The sequence below is a fragment of the Triticum aestivum genome, chromosome 6D, assembly GCF_018294505.1.
Source record: "Triticum aestivum cultivar Chinese Spring chromosome 6D, IWGSC CS RefSeq v2.1, whole genome shotgun sequence".
NCBI lineage: Eukaryota > Viridiplantae > Streptophyta > Magnoliopsida > Poales > Poaceae > Triticum > Triticum aestivum.
Window position 1 is genome coordinate 42652813 of NC_057811.1, and position 22401 is coordinate 42675213.

Genomic DNA, 22401 nt, shown 5'->3' on the forward strand with positions numbered 1-22401 from the left:
GCTCGACTTGTTGAAATAACAAGTTCAAGAGTTGACTACGATGAGGTTGTTTTCATCGTAGAGATGCTTAAAGTCGGTTCGGGTTGAACTAGCAATTAATACATATTTCAATCATGAGATATGAAACATGGATGGTAAAAGGATTTCCATCTGATGGAAATGAAAGCTAGGACTTGTATATAATACAGTCCAAAGTAATTTGTTGATCCAGAGGATGCTAGTAGGTATGCAAACTTCAGAGTTCCAGCAATGGACAGAAGAGAGCAAAATGGAGTTGGAATCTTCGTGTTTTGATGAAATGGTCAAAGGGGTTTTGACTTCATCAATGGGTAACGAAGATGCTTGTAATTCAAGAAAGTAAGTGGGAGCGTAATAATATTTCTAAAAACCTTATGTGCTTGGCACATTGGTAATTGGAAATAAATTTCTTGACACGAATTAGGACTTCATTTGAAAATAGTTTTTCGATGAAGTGCTTAGGCTAAATAGCCTCAATATTAGGCATGATGATCTATGGAGATAGATTTACCTTATGGGGCTAAGCAATTAATACATATTGACAAGATGCTAAAACCTTTTAGCATTTAAAACGCCAAGGAGTGATTCTTGCCAAAGTCACATGGAAAGAGTTTTTGCAAGACTCGGTGTCCCAAAACACTGATGAGTAAAATACATGATGTAGATTCCACACACTTTTGTGTTTGGATTAATCATGTATTCCATGGTATGTAAAACAACCAGATATGTCCGATACTCCCAAGGTGTTGCGAGTATGGATACCAAAGTGATCAAATTACTGATCATGGGACAACAGTGAAAGATGTCACAGAGTACTAGAGTAAGTACTGATGACATGGTTTTCTCGCAAGCAGAGATCATGAAGAGTTCGTTGTAAAATGTTACATCGATACAGTCTTCATCTTTTCTCCATGCGATTTTCGATTTAAATTAAGGGTTTTGTGTAACACACAATGTGGTGGCATAGTTAGTTGGAATTTGTTCAAACTAGTTACTGTGGCGAATTCTATAACAAGGGCTAAGTATGTTGATGCTTTAGAAGCGACAAAGAAGATGTTGAATCATATAGTTCATTCATGAACTTAGTATAGTTCCAAGATGGCTTTTGACAATGGGACACTACTGGAGGTAGTTGCTCCATAAACTCAGTCTGAGGAATCCAGGTTCGACCTGTGATTCACATACATACAAAGCCAAGTCCACACAAAATATGAATTTTGTGAAAACGTGAAAACGCGAGGACATGCAAAGATACACACGGAACTGAAGTCGTCAGATCCGTTGGACATCAGGCTATACCACAAGCGAAGCATAGTTACACCGGTGTGCCACAGGTGTGAAGTGCATTAGCATAAGCTAGATTATTGACTCTAGTGCAAGTGGGAGTCTGTAGGAGATATGCCCTAGAGGCAATAATAAATGATATTATTTATCTCTGAGTTCATAATTATGTTTATGTTCCATGCTATAACTGTTATGGTTCTCGAGTCTGCAATAACCACGAGGCTCGGAGGAAGACTCATATGCACGTGTGGAATAATAAACGGTAAAATGTATTCCTAGTCTGGCCTCTAAGACTAGCTCAAGTGTTGCATGATGGTTATGTTTTCCTGATCATGGGCATGTCTATGTCAGCAACCTTGAGGGCACAATGTTAAGAGAACATTTGTGTTCAATCGACCCGGCATGATGTTATGCTAAGAGATTCATTCGTCACAAATTAATGGTACATAACACAGAGATGATTAACGTTTGCATGATTCCTTAGACCATGAGACTATCGAGTTTCTTCATGCTTGCTTCATGAACTTTGGGGTTTGTTAAACGTCATCCGTAAATGGGTGGCTATTACGGTGGCTTACGGGTTCATGGAAAAGTGTGTCAAGTAACTTGATAGCTCAAGATTGGGATTTGCTCCTCCGACAATGGAGAGATATTCTCGGGCCCTCTCGGTATTACGGTATCCATCATCGTCTGGCCAGACACATTGTGATTTGATCACTGGGATGCCGGAACACGGAAACGAGAAAAGAGAACAAAACCGATAACGAGGTAAATTGCATGGTGGACAAATTGTTCGTCCATGGGCATGCAATAAATCTCACCTCGGGTGTTTGTGACATATCGCGAAGCAACAGGAATAGCTCACTGCAACTGGAGGTTCACTCGAATATTCATTCGTGTGGGTATAGGGGTCAATATGGGTGTCCACGGCTCCGATGTTGATCATTGATCGGAAGGGGTTCCAGGTCATGTCTATACTTCACCGAACCTATAGGGTCACATGCTTAAGGGTCATCTATCTGCTGAATACTAGACAGGGAGTCTGAAAGAAAATTACCGAAAAAGTTTTGGACAGCGGAATCGTACCGCAAAGAGAGGTCATCGGATAAGTTTCGATGATACCGAAAAGTTGTTTCGGGATACACCATTAAGTCAAATTGGTTTCGGCACATGCCTGATAATTCTTGGAGGATGCCAGAATCATTCTGGAAGCTTTTTGGAATTTTCTGAGATAAAAACCAGAAATGTTCCGGAGCTGCCGGAGCCACTTCAGATGCTTTTCGCAGATGAAAATCACTAAACCGGAATTGTTTCGGAACGCGTTGAAAATAATTTTGGTGGGTACTGGAAATGTTCTAAGCCCACATAAATATTTTCAGTTCGAACAGACGCTGAAAAATGTCGTCGTGAATAGTGAAAGTGCTTTTTGGGATATTTTATGGTGAGTCACCTTTTGGGATATCTCCAAAAGGCTTCTAGAAGGGCTTGGGGGCCAAGCATGCTCCTCATGGGGGTCCCCCAAGGGGGTTGGCCGGCCACATGTGTGGGGCTCCATGGAGCTCCACTTCACTCCCCATTATGCCCTTCATGTGTGACATTTGCATGGGCATTTTGGGTTTTTGTGAGCCATCCCTACCCCTTGGCTTTCCTATAAATAGAGGAGGAGTGGGCAGCCCAAACCTCATCCCTTCTCACATACAAGTGCCATGCAATGATCTGGCTTCTCTCTCCCTCCCCGCGAAATAGTTTCGTAGAGCCGAAAGGTTGTCTGGGTTCCGGCAGGAACTAGTTCTGGACGGCGAAGCCCTGCCGGATAGATGACACCGTATGTGTGCAACTCTGTAGAGAGATCGTAGTTTCGGTCTTAGTTCGTGAGTGCCTCCCGAAGGGCTGTCCATGTGACCGTCCGAGTTTCGAAGGTCCTCCCGAAGGGCTGTCCGAGTGATCGTTCGAGTTTCGGAGGTCCTCCCGAAGGGCTGTCCGCGACACTGTCCGGGGGGCTGTTCGACCGCCTCCCGGAGGGCTGTCTGAGGAGCAGATGAGGGAATACATCCTCGCGGTTGGGAGGTTGTAAATCCTAGCTGCGGGATCTGCACCGCGGATCGTCATCGACTCTACTTCCCGCTGCGCTACGAGTCGGTAACGAAAAAGATCAAACCTTGTATGCAGTCTCCATAGTGGTCCTGGGCTGGTGCGTAGGTCGGAAATTTTTTTTGTTTTCTGCTGCGTTCCCCTACACATATTTTTTAACCAGATCAACAGGGGTTATTTTTATGCTTAGTATTGTTGATTATTGGCTAAATTTTTCTCAGACTAAAAGTTTTCCATGCCTTCATTCGTGAAAGCAAATGCCTGGGTACTTGTGACCCGAAAGATGACCAAGAAAGGTCATAATGTGAGGGAGTATGTTCTCTCTAAAGAATGGCTTCAAAAGAAAATAATTATTGGATATTAATATCCAAGAAAAGAAAAGAGATAGATCATTGAGAGTCTTGGTTGACGAATGTCTTTCATGTACTCTCTATGAAGATTTTTCAGTCAACATGATTTGAGATGAAACAAGCAACATGCGTGTTTAATTTGGCCAACGTCGGATCAAGCATGTGTGTCAAAGAGCATTCGGATTTATTTATAAATTTGATGATTGAATATGCAGTCAAAAGAGCCAATTTTGGCATTTATGTCCCTTACAGGGAATTACCCGCATGGCGGGAAAAGATGATTATGATAAAACCCGCATGGCATGAAAAGTCTGGGAAAATCCCTGCATAACCCGTATGGCGGCAGAAATTTTCTCAGAATTATCCTGTATGACAGGAGAAAGACATGATGACTCATGTGATTTTAATGTGTCCCACTGTGGGAGAAAAGTATGGAGTAGCTATTATGCTTTCCTAGTATCGACCGTACATCTTATGTGTGAAGGTCATTAAGCACTCAATAACTCCGAAGAGAATAAAAGTTACAGACGAACCTAAAGATAAGAATGATATGCAAGTGTGACTTGCAAAAGTACTAATGATAAAGAACTCTGTTGAGTTTCTAAAATGGAATAAGGAAAAAGTACTCCCATACCAGTTAACAGATAACTTCATTACATATGAAGTAATCAGATAAATGAAGTAGATACTCAAAGTTTCCTCAATTCACAAGAGTTGTGAATGGTTTTTCGAAATAGTGGCAGAAAAGTTCTTGCCACATTCCGAGGGGGAGAAAGAAATATGAGATATCCATTAATGAAGAATGTGATCGTCTGGGGGAGTACGATGATCATCGTAATACCCCTCAAGGAAAGAAAACTAAGGAATACTAAGACAGTGCTTAAAGTGCCATAAAGAAGAAAATTTTAACAGAATAAACCCAAATAATAAAGTTTAAAGATACGCCATTCTTAGTGAATATGGAGTAATCTGGGGGAGCATGGTATGAAGATACCTAAGACTCAAATAGATTGTATCTGGGGGAGCATGTTGTATGACGTATACAACACCCGTTGTTAGCTCTATAAAGGAGGAATGATTAAACAGGAGGTCCCTGTAAAACCTTTGCCTCTTGGAAGTGAAAGACTACAATTAATTTGCCTCTTGGCAATGACAGAGCAACAACAGCCCCATATGAAAGAAGTGCCAGTACCTGAGACACAGATGGTCTCAAGGAATGAGAAAATCAGATACTTCTGATTACTATAAAGTCTATGTTAGTGAAATTCAAATGGAGGTTGATCCCACCTCATTTAAAGCGCTCAATCGAGTTTTGAGAAGTGTCTGCTTATCTAAATGATAAGAGACTATGTGAGATGAAATGAAATTGGTGAATTCTGACGATGTTCGGGACTCATGAGTAATTTCCAATGGAGCCAAAACAGTAGGCTGTAAAGAGTCTACAAGGACAATGTGACTCCAAAGGAAATATGTAAAGGTGTAAAACACGACTAAAATCGAAAGGTTTTTTGCGCATTTTACACTGAATAGATTACAATGAGTGTTGGTAGCACATCATGATCTGAGTTACATCAGATGAAAGATATTATGATCTGAGTTACATCAGATGAAAGTAAAGAACACAGGGGATACTGCCTGAAGAAGTCTTTTATGGACTAAAGCAATCAAATGTTGTTTTGGGTTAAAGAAAATGAGAGGACAATTGTGTTTGTATAAAGTTATAGAATGGGAATTTCATTTCCTATATCTTGTACATGCGGATAACATTCTGCTTGTTAGTAGTGATGTTAATTCGACTGCAGGAGGAAAAGAAGTTCTTGTCCTCAAAGTTTAAAAGAATGTCTCTCGTTATAAGGATCGAGATTCACCGAGAAAAGAATAAAAGGGGTATTAGGTGTGTCGCATGGGCATGCTAAGGAAAGTTTCTAAAGTATGCATGCGAGAAAACCTACGCCTGTTCTTATAGTAAAGGGTAATGATTTTGGGAACTTTAGTGTTCCAAAAGTCAATACGAAATAGACCAAATGAATATGGTACCATATGCTTCAGCTGTTGGAAGCTTAATGAATGCAAAAGTATAACATTACCGTGACACAGTTCACGTAACCGGGTTGTTTTGGTAATGTCCAGTCCAGATATAGATCACTGGAATGGAGTCAAGGATATCGGCCTCATGCTGAAAGAAATAAGTGCTCTCAAAAGATTGTGAGTACAAAGACAGGACTCGTGAAATATACAGCGAAATCCACAATTGTCGCTGACTTTCACACTTGGAGTTTTTGTGTGGAAAAACTCTAAAGAATGAATCAATTATCATTAATATGATGTAAAGATAATGTACAACATGATATGAGGCTGAGGGACAGGCAAAAAGGTTAAAGAAACTAGTACCAGGAATTGATAATGGTTGACAACAGCGATAACCATTTTAAGTTTTTCGCTCCTATGACAACGAGTCAAGTGTTGATGCCAAACACACTGACACAAAGTTATGCGTTGTAAAGGAGAAAGTCCGGAATCATGTAGAAATGCTTGAAGCATAAAAGCAACAGACAAGTGTTTGCAGATCTGCTTATTAAAGGCTTGCCGCCCAGTGTGTTCGGAGAACACACAGTCGACATGGGTTTTATGGTATAGTCTAAGATTTCCAGACAATAAAAGGGCCCAAGGTTAAAGAATCTGTTTCAAAACAGAGGAGTGTGTTGTGGGTGTTGATTCTATCGGGAATGAACCGTGATGATGAGACATGCTCTACATGCAAATCTGTGATGGAACAAGTACTTTGAAAAGAGTTATTTCAAAGTATAAAGTTAAAAGTATAATGATGAGATCAAGGGGGAGAATGTTAGGTTGATCTCTCCATCAATGGGCCCAACGGCTCATTGGGCCCTTGACCCACGCCCTGATCGGGGGCGTCCAGCCCAAGCAAGGCTGGTGGGCCCCTGTCGCACAGTGCTATAAAGAGGAGGTGGGGACCAGGGGCACGGGGTACGAGGTTCGTCACCGCCACTGTTCCCCATTCCTAACCCTATCCGATCCAGAGGGAGGCACTGAAGCGGTGGGAAGCTCCACCGCTGCCACTGCCCACACATCCCCCATCGCCACCATCGCCCTCTCCACGACGGCCTCCGTCTCGAGTTCATCAACCGCTGGAGAAGGTAGGTTTACCGGATTACTAGCCTACTCCGATCCAATGGATCTAACAAAGAGGAGCCAAACGGGTGCACGGTGGCCAAAGGAGGAAGAAACCTACACTTGTCGAGACAATCGAAAAAACCAGGCACCAGGCACCGCGTAGATGAACGATCCTTTGCCATGGTACCGTCTGTCTAGCTAGCAACATACTGCTGTAGCGCAGGGTGCTGAATGGGTAATGAGCATCAAGTGGGAATAAACTATTTCTCCGAGGTTTAGCATTGACCAGCTCTTCTTCGTTGTCGCCTCCTGATTTGCAATCAGCACTTCCATGTCTCCCGTTCCCCATGTTCCACCATCGCCATGGCTGTGGCTGGCCCTTTCTCCTCCTCCTCCTCCTCCTGCTTTTCCCCTTTGATGAATCTTCTCTCTTGCGCGGACAAGCGGCGGCCGCCGATAGTCATAGGGTCGTCCTGTACCCTCAGTCCACGAGGGTCTCGTCCATCGTGAGCAGCAAGTACAGGACCGCCTTCCATTTCCAGCCACCCAAGAACTGGATCAACGGTACATATGCGCTCATCTCTGCACCTTCTTTTCTGTTTCTCCCATCTGTAAGCGCAGGTCCTATCTTCCCCATTTCTGAGGCGGTTTTCCTTTGATTTGCTGCCTGAAATGTGTCGCTAGACAGTTTGACTGCAAGTCTGAACCTTCACTTGATTGCATTGTGAATGAATGTCATCGTGATGCGCTAGTGGTACCTGATGATGCCTCGCTTGTATGGTCTGGAGAAGTTTTACTTGTCTGATAGTCTAGCTTCTTCACCTGTCTTCAGTTTCCCCCTCTGGCCTCTGCAATGTTAGAAACATATATGTAATTTTGTACAAGCATTTGGGTTCTGAATTCTATATCTAACATTTCTTCATCATTGTTTCACACGACATGGAAATCCTTGCCACGATGACCATACAGATCCAAATGGTATGTAACTATGTATGCATTTGGGTTAATTACTTCAATAAAATCAACCATAACTAGAGTAGTAGATAAATGTAATGGATGGCTGCAATCATCAGGACCTCTGTACTACAAGGGCTTGTACCATCTCTTCTACCAGTACAACCCAGGCAGTGTGGTCCCGGGCAACAAGACCTGGGCCCATTCGGTCTCCGCCGACCTCGTCAACTGGCTCAGGCTCGAGTCGGCATTGGACCGGACCGAGCCCTACGACGCCAAGGGCTGCTGGTCCGGCTCGGTCACTGTCCTCGCCGATGGCCGGCCAGCCATCCTCTACACCGGCGCAGACGACGTGAAGAACCAGGCCCAGTGCATCGCCTTCCCCAGTAACAGCTCTGACCCGTACCTCAGGGAATGGACCAAGCCCAGCAGCAACCCGGTGATCCGGCCGGATGGGCCGGGTCTGACCCCAAACCAGTTCAGGGATCCGACGACCGGCTGGACCGGACCGGACGGGCAGTGGAGGATAGCAGTTGGGGCCGAGCTGGACGGCTACAGTGCGGCACTCTTGTACAAGAGTGAGGACTTTGTGAGTTGGAGCAGGGTTGATCACCTGCTCTACTCCTCCAACTCATCCACCATGTGGGAGTGCCCCGACTTCTTCGCGGCACTGCCTGGCAACACCAGTGGACTGGACCTCTCCGCGGCGATCCCAAATCGCGCCAAGCATGTCCTCAAGATGAGCCTAGATTCCTGTGACAAGTACATGGTTGGGGTATATGATCTGGAGGCCGATAAGTTTGTGCCGGATAATGTCGTGGATGATAGGCGTCTGTGGCTGAGGATCGACTATGGCAATTACTATGCGTCAAAGTCATTCTTCGACGCAAAAAAGGGAAGGAGGATCATATGGGGCTGGGCTAATGAGTCAGATAGTTCGTCGGATGATGCCGCAAAAGGTTGGGCTGGGATCCAGGTAACTAATAAAATCTGCCCCTGGTTCACCGCCACTGTTTAGTTTCAGGAACTAATGATTTTGAGTGGTTTAGAGTACATATACCACCGTGACATGTGTATCCTCGTTTGTTAGGCGCTCCCCAGGACAATATGGTTAGACAGTGATGGCAGTCAGTTGCTGCAATGGCCCGTTGAAGAGGTCGAGTCCCTTCGAAGAAATGAAACTAATCATCAAGGAATAGAGCTGAAAAAGGGTGACATGTTTGAGATCAAGGGGACTGATACTTTGCAGGCTAGTTCCTTTCTCCTTTACACAAAGTCTTGTTACTTGATATTGTTTTACTTCAACAATAAAGTGCAATGACAGTTAAAAATCAGTTGCGTCTTATGATAATTAACCAGACATAATTTTGTTGGAGTAGGCGGATGTGGAGATAGAGTTTGAGCCGGGAACCATGGATGAAGCTGATGCTTTTGATCCTTCCTGGCTATTGAACACGGAGAAGCATTGCAGGGAAGCAGATGCATCAGCTCCTGGTGGCCTGGGGCCATTTGGGCTTGTGGTTCTAGCCTCTGATGACATGGAGGAGCACACTGCCGTGCACTTCAGAGTCTACAAATCAAAGCACAAGCACATGATTCTTATGTGCTCTGACCTAAGAAGGTTAATTTAATTCCTATGGATTTACTTTTTTGTCTTTCTTGTATGTTCTCTACAATACTCACAGAAATTGATACTATATCAGAAAATTTTCACTCTCTGTTCTACACTGCATCAATATAAGCAAGATAAGCAAGAGAGTTACCTTTTTCCTTGTATACAGGTCGTCCCTGAGATCAGGGCTGTACACACCGGCCTATGGAGGCTTCTTCGAATTTGACCTTGAAAAGGAAAAGAAGATATCTTTGAGAACATTGGTTAGGCCTTGGGTCTTTTTTCTTCTCACGCACTCGTATCACTCATGTGTGATAATTAGACAGAGATGCTCTAACAGCCATGGATCTCCCGTGCAGATCGATCGTTCTGCGGTGGAGAGCTTTGGTGGTGGTGGCAGGGTCTGCATCATGGCTAGGGTCTACCCGGTCGCGCTGGTCGATGACAGAGGCGCTCATATGTATGCTTTTAACAATGGCACGACCGCGGTAATGGTGTCACAGCTCAAGGCATGGAGCATGAAGAGGGCACAGGTGAATGTGAAGAAGGGATGAAGTACTTACCCAACAGAGCAAAGGATATTGACAGTGGTGCAAAATTGTTACTTGACTGACCTCTAGTCCATACTGTTGTGGAACGTAGATTACTTACTACTCCCTCTGTCCCGAATTACTTGTCGCAGAAATGGATGTAGTAGTTACTAGTCATATTGTTATGGTGCAAAAATATGGTTGTGTGCATTGCATGAAGCATGTCTTAAAAAATGATGTGAAGTGCTGGTGATTCGTAAAACAAACACTGTACTTGTTTTATTGTCAAAACTGCACATAAGTCTTATGCTCAAGCACTGGTGCTCAACATTTATATGATGTTTGAGTTGACCTATTTCTCATCTTGTATGCAACCTACACTGTTGATCACTCCAAGTACATGTATCTTGGAATATTTTGTTTCGAGAAAAGAAGAAAAATACTCACTTTATTTTCACTCTGCTTGTAGGATGATCAGGGGATGATAAACTCCAGTTGTACTCATATACTGTTCTCTAATAATTCCTGAGCTTGTACCTTCTTCTATTCATACTTGTTGCTATATATTGGAGATGGAGGTAAGTGAGAATGCAAGAAATTAACCTGGTGGCCATGAAGAAAAATATTAAACTAACGATTTATAATTCGATCATTTCTTCTTTTCCTGAGAAGTAAACAAACTGAGAAGTTCGATCTGAATTTCACTCTTGGTCTCCATACAAAGAGCTACTTCATTAAAAAATATATTCTACTGGAGTGCACAATAGGAATATGTGTTTCTGACCCTAGTACTATGTTCTGTGCCCTTAGTGCCATGTAATAAAGTTTGATCGTCCAGCTTCAACGTTGTGCACCCCTTCATGCTTTCTAAGATGACCCCCCCCCCCCCCCCCCACACACACACACACACACACACAAACCCCACACCACCACCGCCTCCCCTTTTCGTCTCATATTTAGTCGATACCACTAGTGCCTTCCAGCATGATAAAACAATATGTTACCATATGAAATAAAAATGCAATGCATATTATTCGTAATGCCATCACATATTTGATTCATCAATTTTGCAATCCATACAGTGAAATGAAGCATACAAGTACTTTGTACTGTTTATCTAAAAAGAATACTTTCTACCAGACAAAGAGAATTAAATAAGTTGCCTCGTCTAACAAGTACAAACTATGAACATACAATATATTCTTTTTCAAGAAATGTAACTATAAAATACATATTGTTGCTTAGCAGCATAGCACATGGATTTACCATTGCTTGCAGTCCAATCCTTTGATGTGGCAAAACATTCGGAACGTAATTGCCGATGCAAAGCCCACTCCAAACCCCAGGCCAACAAATGTGAAGAGAAGGATGGCATCAAGTCTATCCTGCCACAAATTATAAGGTTCAGGAGGGGCCAATGCACTTGAGGCAGTTGAATCTGTAGTCTCACATTGTTTAGAGAGTGGACCTCCACATAGCCCCACGTTGCCTTCAAATGAACTATTGGGAAATGACAAGAACTGGTTGCCCTGCGGTATTCTTCCAACCAAGTTGTTGTATGAAAGATTCAACCAAGCAAGAGAGGTTAGAGAGGTCAGCACTTGCGGGATTTCCCCTGAAATCCGGTTCCAGGAGAGGTCCAACGATTCCAGCTGAGACAAGTTACTGAGGCTAGATGGCATTTGTCCCGTGAAATTGTTGGATGACATATTAACCCCGTGGAGCGAAACAAGATTCCCAATTGACTCTGGAATAGGACCATCAAATGAGTTATTTGAGAAATCGATTGCTTTGAAAGTAGTTAGAATCTTGGTGAAAATAAGGTTGGATCCCTTAAGTGTGATGGTAACAGTGTCTTGATAAAATCCATGTGTCGTGTTTGTGTAATACCCTAAAACTCGTCCCTCCTCATTGACATTTTCCATCATTGCTTTGAATTTATTGAACCATCCTTTTGGCAGGTGTCCATAGAATCTGTTGGAAGCCAAACAGAGTATTTGCAAACTTGGGAACTGGTTGATGGTTCCACAGTCACCATCGAGATCCCTTATTGTTCCATTGAGCTGGTTGGACCGTAAGACAAGGACCCTAAGCTTTGGAAGAATTCCCAACCAAGATGGAAAGGAACCGCGGACCTGATTGTTACCAACATCAAGAAGCTCTAACTGTTGACAGTTTGACAATGATCTTGGTAGTTCGCCTTCAATTTGATTTCTGTTCAAATCTATTGTTCGAAACTTGCATTCCTCTCTAATATTTTCAGGCAACGTCCCATTGAATTGATTTTCTCTCAACTTCAACACGGCTAGTTTCCCACTTCCTATAAGGCATGATGGGAGTGATCCACTAAAATTGTTGTAAGACAGGTCCAAGATATTGAGATTGCTTGCACTGCAGATGGAAGATGGTACATGACCATTTAATTTATTCTTGGACAAATTGAGGTAGAAGCTTCTAATATATCTTCCAAAGTCAGGAAGAATGGAAGAGAAGTTATTGTTTGAATAATCCAATACTTTCCCAGGCATTGCAGTTACGGGTATTGGTATACTGCCTTGAAGCCTATTAAAACTGAGATCAAGAACAGTTAGATTTGGCATATGAACAAGAGAAGGAAACTTCTCCAAAGCAGTGAACATGTTGCGCGAGAGATTCAAACTCTCAAGCTGGTTCTTCCAATTCTCCCATACCCAACTTGGTATAACATCATTTATTTGATTACTTGAAAGGTCAAGAACGGAAACTTTATCTAGATATCTCAGGGAACCCGGAAATTTTGTGAGATTGCAGGATGCAAGGTGTATCTGGTAGATGTTAGGAAGAGAGTTTAAAACATCACCTCCTTCTTCGTCGGCGATTGATATCTTGTTATTGGATAGACTAAGAAAAAAGAGTTTCTCCAACCTCCAGAAAGGGCTTAGTTTGATTGTGCCTGACAATCTATTTGATTCAAGGTTGAGGTATTCAAGATGTTTAAGCTGAAGGATTGATTTGGGTATATGGCCAGTTAACTGGTTGTCGTTTATCTCAACAGTAGACAAGGATGAATATAGAGGGAAAGGAATGTCTTCAAGATGACCAGAGAGTTGATTGTTCTTTAGGGAAAGAACTTTCAATGCTGGAAAAGCGAACAACGATTGTGGAATTTTCCCTGCATGAAAAGGGCGAGTACTAGTCAAAATATGTTCCAGTGCTTCTAAAAGAAAATTAACACACATATCTTGATGTATCTATGACAAAATATCAATCGAATTTTTGAAGAAAGAAGTAAATTATCCATTAATTTCTGAAACAATCCATGATTTTTAGGTGTGATACTGTGTTCATATACTCTTATAGCTAATTCAACCTATATTTCTAACAAACTTAAATAACACTACTAATGCCCCAAAAAAATTAATTAACCAACATTTACAGATAAATAGTACAATTAATAGTTTAATAGAATATGTGGTTTTCCGCTATGGCTGTGTGCATCGTCTGATGCAGAGGCCGGGGGTAAACCCTCCTTTTCGAAAAAAAGGTAGTTTTCAGCTAAGTAAATTACTGAAGACTATGGTTATAGTAGCTGCAAATAAAGTTTCACTGTGAGTAGAAAAAGAGTTATGGTCATAAAAAGGTCCACAAAATAACTTCCTAACCAAACTATATTTCGATGTCATAGCACCACGAGGTGTCTCAATTTGAGTGTAGCTTAATGTTAAGTGTGAACTCGCTAGAGGTGTGGTTAGGCAAGCACTACACAACTACTCCCTCCGTTCCTAAATATTTGTCTTTTTAGAGATTTCAAATGGACTACCACATACGGATGTATATAAGACATATTTTAGAGTGTAGATTCACTCATTTTGCTCCGTATGTAGTCACTTGTTGAAATCTCTAGAAAGACAAATATTTAGGAACGGAGGGAGTAGAAAGTATCAAGTACAAAAAAAGATATTTTTTCTGCAAAAATGTTTTACTCTTTCTGTACATACATGGGGTGACCTCATTGTTTCAGGTTGAAAAAATGAGTAATTTCCTTTTCTTAGCAGTACTGTATATTTAAATAGATGAAAGTTGTGTCAACCATGATATGCATTTAGCTAGGAACAAAAAGAAGCATTATCTCAGATTGTAGTTAGGATCTCACCGACAAGGCTGTTGTTCCCTAGCCGTATAACTTCAAGCCGGGTCAAGTTTGCGATTGCCGAGGGGATTGACCCAGGATGCCGGCAACCTTGGATCCCCAACTTTGTCAACCTGGTAAGATTTCCGATCCATGAAGGAACCGGTTGCCCGGTGTAGTTGCAATTTTCTAAATCCAGCAGTGTCAGCTTTGCAAGAGTTCCAATCTGATCAGGCATGGGCCCGGTGAAACTGCAACTATTCATGCGCAGGTACACCAAGCCCGTCAGATTGCCGATCCAAGAGGTCTGTGACCAAGATAAATCATAGCCCTCGAGGCGCAAAGATGTCAGCTGCCTGATATCGCCAACCGAAGATAGCTCCGGACCTGCTGGGTTCCAGGAGCTCGACCCGTGAAGCTCCAGACTGCTCAGTGATGGGAGCTTGCTCAGTGAAGATAGCCCCACGGAAATGCGTGTGGTGCTGAGGCTCAGGATCTTGAGGGAGGTGAGGTTGAGGAGTGCGGGGTCGACACGGCGGATCGCCGCGTCGATGCTGCTGAGGTTCAGGGAGATGACCCTTCCGGAGGCTGCGTCGCAGGCGACGCCCTCCCAGCGGCAGCAGTCCTCTCCGTCTCGCCATGACGGTAGGTTTGCATGGGTGAAGGAATGTTTGAGGTGGAGGAGGGCTGAGGCTTGGTCTGGGAGGCAGGGGACGGTGACGGTGGTGGTGGTGTTGGCTGAAGCGTGCATGGAACAGGAGCATATGAGGAGGAGCGTGAGGATGTGGAGGTGGTGCAGAATGGGAGTAGCCACCATTTTGCTGCTGGCTTTGCGGCTTCCAATGGTGTAGGACAGTAGGAGTATGTTCCCTTTATAAAGTGCAGATAGTGGGAATCATTTTGCATGGTCTGGGTCATGCATGCCGTGGTTGACAGGCTATTTGGTGAGAAAAATATTACGGTGGCTGTGGTGAATAGACTCAGCAGGCAGTCAAGATGCATGGTTCCTGAAGTCTTTGGCTTATGCTTGCATTTCTGTAGGCATTTTCAGCTGCTTTTTCTCGGATGGCAAACCTAAGCCCAACAATATATAGAAACATGTGCTAGACTTCGACCAGCCGGCAGAAATGCTCCGATCATTTTGTTTTGTTTTTCAACCCATTTTCGTGAACTTCAAAGCAGAGCATGATGGTTTCCAAAGCAGAGCATTGTGGTTTCTTTGCTGGTAGCTGGAACAGGAACGCCATGCTTTGCTGCTGGAGGCCTTGTCCAAGTGATCACAAGATGCTTCTTGTGTCACTACGAAAATGCACACATCCCATTCTTTTCTTACTTCTGGGTATTACCGAACGACCTAGGAAGAACCTCAAGCAAGACATCTGGAACGGACAGAGAGAACTTTTCAAAGGTTGAACTGTTCTCTGGACTGCTTTCCGGCTTCGAGTCAAGTCATGCATTTCATACTCTTCAAACGTAGTAGCTCCCGCATGACTGTTCTTTTCTTTCTGTTGGTAGCAGTTTGTCACCATTTGCCTGCATGTGTCACACCAAACTGTCATATAATGCGGAAAATTCTCGGTCCAATGAAGGGGACAGATGACCAAGAAACAATTTATTCATTACTTATTAGTGTTTCCTTCGTCATCGACATACTGACAGTCAAAGCTAGGGGTGGTTGATTACACACATTGTCGGAGGACCTACCATCTTTACTGGTACAAAAAGCATGAGCTGGTTCTTCAGTCTTTCCTACCTCTGCTCCACCGTGTTACCCACAGTTTTTAACAAACCGATTAATTGAATTTAATAGATTGGGCATTGAGTTAGTCCTGCTATCCATTGATTAACTTCAGAATTCAAATCACTCACCCCTCTAATGATCACCAGAAAACCTAAAAACCAGACTCACATTCCCTCCATTCACTTATACCATGACTGTTTGACCTTGTTGGACTTTGAAAGCTCAAAGGGGAGCATGAAAAGACTTTGGTTTTGTTGACTATGGTGATTATATTATTAAATGTAGTCCCGCTGTCATTTCCCCTCTGAACTGGTGATTATATTATTACGCTACTGGCTTCAGAGAGTAATTAAGTTGGGCTCTGATGGATGGCAAAGAAACTATACAACAGGTCCGAGGTTAAGCTTAGGAAGATAATAAAGTAACTTCGACATACCAGAAACCCTTGCAGTTTGTTAGCATTGGATCCAGCCATGTCGCCCAGTTGATCCTCATAGAGTCGTACCGCTTCCATGCATTGCACATCTTGGTCACTGGCCATTCTTTAAACAGACATTTGGGGGAACACAATGAATATTTGGGAATCTGGATCGTCTGTATTGCTTTCTCCTCATCATCACCATCACCATCACTAATGGTCAGAATAGCCGTCTCATATTCTCTGTAGGCTTCCCAGAGTTAGCCGCCTTTTAGTCAAATGTAGACCCTCTGCAGCGACTGCAGACTCTTACAAATCCCTCATTTTTGAAAGACCAGATTTTGACCATCATGACACTGACTGATCATGCTCCTCAACAGAACCAAGGTAGTCCCGCAAAATAGATTAATGCTCCGCAATGCTGCGATCAACAAGATAAGTTCACTCCAGATGCTCAACAATCTAAACTCAACTCCACAAAAACAGTATGGCATACCAGATAATCTTGCACTCCACGTTCATGGAGCTTTTCAGGACTTTAACAACAGAGACAGGAGAAAGGTTTTAGTGCAGATAACATAAATATTTCAGGAAAGCGCTTCAAGAGAAAAGAATCACAAACCCAAAGCTCAGTGATATCTCATCCTTGTCGATATCCCCCGATTTTTTTTTCAAACATTGTACTAACTGAAAAGGAAAACACTAGTGCGTAGATAATGTTAGAGTTATAATATAGGTCATGTACCCCTTTGTATTTATCCCGTTGTATAAGGGGTTTCCTGCATATGTTCCACACCTGTACATGTATATATATCGGCCTATGGCCTCATGGGAATACAAGTTGCTTATTCCTAACATGGTACACTGGTACCTGGGATCTTGTTTCTCTTCCTCCCGGAGTCCGTCCCATCACTTGTAAGTGGGTCTACAAGGTTAAGACTCGCTCCGATAGTTCTCTTGAGCGTCACAAAGCTCGTCTCGTGGCTCGTGGTTTTCAGCAGGAGCATGGTCGTGATTATGACAAGACTTTTGCTCCTGTGGCCCATATGACCACTATTCGTACACTTCTTGTTGTTGCCTCTGCACGCCACTGGTCTATATCTCAGCTTGATGTTAAGAATGCCTTTCTTAATGGTGAGCTACGTGAGGAGGTGTACATGCAGCCACCACCTGGGTATTCGGTTCCTGAGGGCATGGTGTGTCGTCTTCGTCGCTCTCTCTATGGCCTTAAGCAAGCCCCTCGCGCCTGGTTTGAGCGTTTTGCCTCTGTGGTCACTACTGCTGGCTTTTCAGCAAGTGCTCATGATCCAGCATTGTTTATTCACCTTTCTCCTCGTGGCCGGACTCTTCTTCTTCTCTATGTTGATGATATGGTCATCACTGGGGATGACCCTGAGTATATTGCCTTTGTAAAGGCCCGTCTTAGTGAGCAGTTTCTTATGTCTGATCTTGGACCTCTTCGCTACTTTCTTGGGATTGAAGTCTCTTCTACCTCTGATGGCTTTTTTATATCCCAGGAAAAGTATATCCAGGATCTTCTTGCTCGTGCTGCTCTTACTGACGAGCGCATTGTTGAGACTCCTATGGAGCTCAATGTTCACCTCCGTGCTACTGATGGTGATCCTCTCCCTGACCCGACGCGTTATCGTCATCTCGTTGGCAGTCTTGTCTATCTAGCTGTCACTCGTCCGGACATCTCTTATCCGGTTCATATTCTGAGTCAGTTTGTCTCTGCTCCCACATCGGTTCACTATAGTCATCTCCTTCGTGTTCTCCGATATCTTCGGGGCACGATCTCTCACCGTCTATTCTTTCCTAACTCCAGTTCTTTACAGCTTCAGGCCTATGCGGATGCTACGTGGGCTAGTGATCCTTCTGATCGCCGTTCACTTTCTGCTTACTGTGTTTTTCTTGGCGGTTCTCTCATTGCCTGGAAGACGAAGAAACAGATTGCAGTTTCCCGTTCGAGTGCTGAGGCTGAGTTGCGAGCCATGGCTCTTTTGACGGCAGAGGTGACTTGGTTACGGTGGTTACTTCAGGATTTTGGTGTTTCTGTCACTACACCGACTCTGCTCTTATCTGACAGTACAGGTGCTATTAGCATTGCGCGCGATCCTGTGAAGCATGAGCTCACCAAGCATATTGGTGTTGATGCTTTCTATGTGCGCGCTGCTGTGCAGGATCAGGTTATTGCTCTTCAGTATGTGCCTTCCGAGTTACAATTGGCGGATTTCCTGACGAAGGCCCAGACTAGAGCACAACATGGCTTTTATCTCTCCAAACTCAGTGTTGTTCCTCCACCATGAGTTTGAGGGGGGGTGTTAGAGTTATAATATAGGTCATGTACCCCTTTATATTTATCCCGTTGTATAAGGGGTTTCCTGCATATGTTCCACACCTGTACATGTATATATATCGGCCTATGGCCTCATGGGAATACAAGTTGCTTATTCCTAACAGATAACAACCACAAAGCTCAGACCAATCAGTCTGTCACAAAACAGAACAACAGAAAACCAAAAGCATACAAGAGATTTATCAACCAATCAGACCAATCAACATTAAGCTAGTCAGGCAATAATTTTATCAACCAAAAGCATCTACCCACCTAAAAGTTCATACAAGATAATACTACGTACAACGAGATAACATTGAAGTCAAGACAATGAAGCAGCTCATTTCGAGCTATTGCATCGTCGAGCGATGATCTCACTCTGCAAGCTCATGTAGAACTGTTGTTGTCGCCCAGTCATAGCACTAATATCCATATCCATTATTCTCCCATCTTCCAACCTTCTCTGAAGTTCCAACTCTCTTTCCCTTACTTCCAGCTTCTTTCTCTTGAATTCTAACTCTCTTTCTTTTACTTCAAGCTTTTTTCTCTTGTGTGCTATCATGTCTTTTCCATTTGCTATCCTCTCTTCTTCTAGTGCACATGCTTGTTCAAAGTGCTCGTCTTCCTTGAGCTCTTTCACACTCTCCGCCACTCTCTTATTTGACCACAGATGATCTGCCGCTTCCATGTAAATATTATCATTTGGAGAGACAGAACTTTTACAAGGTTGTAATTGTTCTTTCTCCGCCATACTACCTATTGGTCTTTCCAAAGGCTCATTTTCTGGAGTAGGAACCTCCGCTTCACCATCAGGCCAACGTGAGTTGGACGTGTCTGGACTTGAATTGGGTGTCGTCTTCTGTTTTTTCTGAGATAACATATCAGTCCATTTTTTATGGACCTGTAAGGTATTCCAACAATGCAAGAAACCAAACGCTTTCTTTTCTTCTGCCTTGTACACTTCCAATGCCTGAACAATCTGTGCAAGTATGTCTTGTTAAAAATACATAAAACAAATGTAATTACAGATTAAAGAGTAGGTGTATACCTTATCTTTCTCTGTCATCACGCTTCTACGCCCAACACGGTCATAACATCTACAGAACTTCTGTACGTGTTCTTGAATGGTCGACCAACGGTGCAAGAGAGAATTTTGACTACGATCTGACTCGAAGTTCCTGTTCTCGTGGAAGTAACAATGCATTCTCTGCCAATAAGTGGAACAAGTCTGCTCATTCCCTTGTGCTGCATCCATACTGATATTTAGCCATGCCAACACCAACATATAGTCTTCCATATCGCTGAAATTTTCTGTTCTCTTGATGTTTGTTGGCATGGACGGAATAGCTTGTTCAATTGGCGATTGTTGCTCCTCAGCTGAGCTACTACCAAGTTGACGGTCATCCCAAAATGGTTCCTTGTTTCCCTGATTCAACAAGCTCCTGTAGGTATAACCATCCATTGTGGCAACCTGCATTGCAAAATAATAAATTAGTCTTCTCTTGCTGCCACATAACAGAGGGCACCATGAATATTTGCTGGAATAGTTCAATTATAATCTCTGTCTGTGTCCAGTTAGGGTGAGAGACGTAGTTTTGGTGTGATAGTGTTAACTCTTATCCAAATTAATTAAAACTAAGCAAATTTTGCATTCTCCTATTTCTCTGTGAGCTCTACTCCAGGCCTTCCAGGAAGCCATATGAACCAGTAAGAGAAATTCATCACCCTAATGGCAAAACTACCACCGAAAAGGTCCAAATGTGTAAGAGCACGCCCTAGTAAAAAATGCAGTGTGAAGGTAGGCACCGCCATAAAGCTCGCATCAACTTGTGCATCAGAAAACCTGGTCAAAGCCCTAGCTGTTCAGTGAGATGAGGGCATGGCAGTGTGCCCAAGAGATGGTGAGACCGGGGATGGGATACCTGAAGATGGGACTTGTGGTCGAGAGGCTGCTCCTGGAGGGCGCACTCCAGGGCCTGAACCTGCTCATGCCCACAGTCCCCTCCATCGTCCGAGCCCAAGTCCTCGTTTTTTGGACTACGAGCATCTGCTTCATCGTCAAGCCGAATTGAGTTGGTTCCAAGAGCAAATGTACCCGGGCTTGAATTGGAGGTTGTCTTCTGTTTTTTCTGAGACAACCTATCAGTCCACTTTTGATGGGCGTGTAAGGTATTCCAACAATGCAAGAAACCAAACGCTTTCTTCTCTTCTGATTTGTACACTCCCAACGCCTGAACTATCTGCGCAAGTATGTGTATGCCTTAACAAAATTGTATGTAACATGCGAAGTTACAAGTAGATTAAAGCGATAGATGCATACCCTTTCTTCCTCTGTGATCCCGTTTTTACACCCAATCCGGTCATAACACCAGCAGAATTTCTGAACGTGTTCCTGAATGGTAGACCAACGGTGAGTGAGGGAATTTTGATTGCGATCCGACTCAAAGTTCCTGTTCCGGTGGAAGTAACAATATATCCTCTGCCAATAAGAACGAACTTGCTCGTTCCCTGGTGCTACTTCCATGCCGATATTCAGCCATGCCAACACCAGCATGTTGTCTTCCTTATCGCTGAAATTTTTTGTTCTCCTGCCCCTTGATCTCACGGACCGAGTAGACCGTCCAGCTGGCGACTGCTGCTCCTCAGCTGGGATACAGACTTGACGCTCGTCCCAAAATGTGCCGTTGTTTCCCTGATTCAGCGAGCTCCTGTAACCATCCATTTGGGCACCCTGCATTGCGAAATAACAAATTAGTCTTCTCTTCCAATAAAACTGTGTCTGCACAACACAGAGGGCACCATGGATGTATGCCGGAATAGTTCAAGTGTGACCTCTGTTTTTCTGTATCCAGTGAGAGAAAGAGATACACATGGCATTTACAGTAGGTGATAGCATCAATGCACATCCAAATTAACCAGGGGAACCAAAAATTATTTGTTCTTTATTCCCTTTTAAAAAACATTTGTTCTTTCCCAATTCTCCTATTTCAGCAACTCATTCTGACAATTCGTCACCCTAACTGCGGAATTGGCGCAGTAAAATGTCCAAATGCGTGGGATCACCCCCTAAATCGAGAGCCAATTGTGCAGGCGGGCATGCAGGCAGGCGCCGCCGGGAAGCACGCATCAGCCCGATCAAAGCCCTACTCAGTCAGCGGCGAGACGAGGAGCACGGCGGCGCGCGCGAGGGAGAGCGCAGCAGGGTACCTGCACGTGGGACTCGTGGGCGAGAGGATGTCCCTGGATGGCGCCCCGCATGGCCTTGATGCGGACCCCGTCGAAGCCCGGGGGCCGCCTCCCGGAGGTGAGGCTCTCCCCCTCGTGGGCGCCTCCGCCGGCGACGCCCGCGGCCGCCCCCTCCTCCATGGGCGGCGTACCCGACCGTGCGCCAGTCACAGCAAAAACGACGCGACCGAGCTCGGGGCGCTGCGTTTTTCCTCTTTTACCCCCCTTCCCGTTTCCCTGAACTTTTCCGGGGAAGCGCCCATGGTTTCCCTTTGGAACCGTATTCACAAGACAAAAAAGCATTCCGTGGACATTTACACACCCTCTTTTATTTTTGACTAATGTTAAAAATGCTTTTATATTATAGGATGGAGGAAGTACACTGCGCGTAAAATAAGATCTCTCAATTGTTGACCGTTGGCAGCAAGGATGCGATGCGGATTGCCGATCGACCTCATCGATGTGTAGAGCTTTGAACCTCGACTAAGAGTGACATTGTTTCTTTTTTGCGGGGGAAGAGTAGCATTGTCCGTTGAAAGAAAATCCAAGGTACTAGTTCATTTGATAGCTCGTCTTTGTGCCGATTTTCGACACATAGGT

At 43.8% G+C, this 22401-nt stretch overlaps 3 protein-coding genes across 3 annotated transcripts; 1 reads left to right on the forward strand and 2 right to left on the reverse strand.

The window, feature by feature from the left end:
* Positions 1–7149: 7149 nt before the first annotated feature.
* On the forward strand, positions 7150–10283 carry LOC123140988 (beta-fructofuranosidase, insoluble isoenzyme 4). The gene is made up of 7 exons (XM_044560242.1): positions 7150–7442; positions 7848–7856; positions 7952–8808; positions 8923–9081; positions 9212–9453; positions 9614–9707; positions 9804–10283. The coding sequence occupies exons 1-7, from the start codon at positions 7226–7228 to the stop codon at positions 9996–9998; spliced, it is 1773 nt and encodes a 590-aa protein (XP_044416177.1). The 5' UTR covers positions 7150–7225; the 3' UTR covers positions 9999–10283.
* An 863-nt stretch (positions 10284–11146) lies between these two features.
* Positions 11147–14976, reverse strand: LOC123140989 (receptor like protein 22). The gene is made up of 2 exons (XM_044560243.1): positions 14107–14976; positions 11147–13125 (listed from the first exon to the last, which is right to left on the reverse strand). The coding sequence occupies exons 1-2, from the start codon at positions 14897–14899 to the stop codon at positions 11237–11239; spliced, it is 2682 nt and encodes an 893-aa protein (XP_044416178.1). The 5' UTR covers positions 14900–14976; the 3' UTR covers positions 11147–11236.
* Positions 14977–18629: 3653 nt separating this feature from the next.
* On the reverse strand, positions 18630–22059 carry LOC123143392 (uncharacterized). The gene is made up of 5 exons (XM_044562309.1): positions 21784–22059; positions 20897–21307; positions 20499–20816; positions 19625–20047; positions 18630–19555 (listed from the first exon to the last, which is right to left on the reverse strand). The coding sequence occupies exons 1-5, from the start codon at positions 21940–21942 to the stop codon at positions 18917–18919; spliced, it is 1950 nt and encodes a 649-aa protein (XP_044418244.1). The 5' UTR covers positions 21943–22059; the 3' UTR covers positions 18630–18916.
* Between the last annotated feature and the right edge of the window lie 342 nt (positions 22060–22401).

Coding starts and splice junctions, on each gene's coding strand:
- LOC123140988 (XM_044560242.1), top strand. CDS start 7,226: ATGTTCCACCATCGCCATGGCTGTGGCTGGCCCTTTCTCCTCCTCCTC. Junction 8,809..8,922: donor AAGGTTGGGCTGGGATCCAG/GTAACTAATAAA, acceptor CTCGTTTGTTAG/GCGCTCCCCAGGACAATATG. Junction 9,454..9,613: donor ATGTGCTCTGACCTAAGAAG/GTTAATTTAATT, acceptor CCTTGTATACAG/GTCGTCCCTGAGATCAGGGC.
- LOC123140989 (XM_044560243.1), bottom strand. CDS start 14,899: ATGGTGGCTACTCCCATTCTGCACCACCTCCACATCCTCACGCTCCTC. Junction 13,126..14,106: donor AGGGAACAACAGCCTTGTCG/GTGAGATCCTAA, acceptor CTTTTCATGCAG/GGAAAATTCCACAATCGTTG.
- LOC123143392 (XM_044562309.1), bottom strand. CDS start 21,942: ATGGAGGAGGGGGCGGCCGCGGGCGTCGCCGGCGGAGGCGCCCACGAG. Junction 21,308..21,783: donor CCCACGAGTCCCACGTGCAG/GTACCCTGCTGC, acceptor TTCGCAATGCAG/GGTGCCCAAATGGATGGTTA. Junction 20,048..20,498: donor ACCACAAGTCCCATCTTCAG/GTATCCCATCCC, acceptor TTTGCAATGCAG/GTTGCCACAATGGATGGTTA.